At 61.2% G+C, this 260-nt stretch overlaps 1 protein-coding gene across 1 annotated transcript; it reads right to left on the bottom strand.

The window, feature by feature from the left end:
* Window positions 1–52: 52 nt before the first annotated feature.
* L969DRAFT_20671 (uncharacterized protein) lies at window positions 53–241 on the bottom strand (the record flags this gene model as incomplete). The annotated part of the gene is made up of 1 exon (XM_014709160.1): window positions 53–241. A coding segment is annotated over one exon (189 nt), but the record flags the coding sequence as incomplete, so codon positions are not given.
* Window positions 242–260: the final 19 nt, after the last annotated feature.

Here is a 260-nt window from a genome sequence, read left to right on the forward strand (position 1 = left end):
CGCTGGCTCTCGGCAAGTCTGTTGCTCGGTCGGCGCCGAGCAAGACGGTGACTCAGCCTCGGCCGTTCAGCTTTGGTGTGTCGAAGGGGAAGAAAGCGGCGTCTGTCAAGCCTATCGAGCCTGTCAAGCTCGAGCCTGTCAAGCCTGTCAAGCCTGCCGAATCTGTCAAGCCTGTCGAACCTGTGAAGCCTGTCGAGTCTGCCAAGCCTGTCGAACCTGTCGAGCCTGTCGAGCCTGTCGAGCCTGTCGAGTCGCTGCTC

The sequence above is a fragment of the Mixia osmundae genome (genome assembly GCF_000708205.1).
Source record: "Mixia osmundae IAM 14324 unplaced genomic scaffold scaffold_88, whole genome shotgun sequence".
Classification (NCBI taxonomy): domain Eukaryota; kingdom Fungi; phylum Basidiomycota; class Mixiomycetes; order Mixiales; family Mixiaceae; genus Mixia; species Mixia osmundae.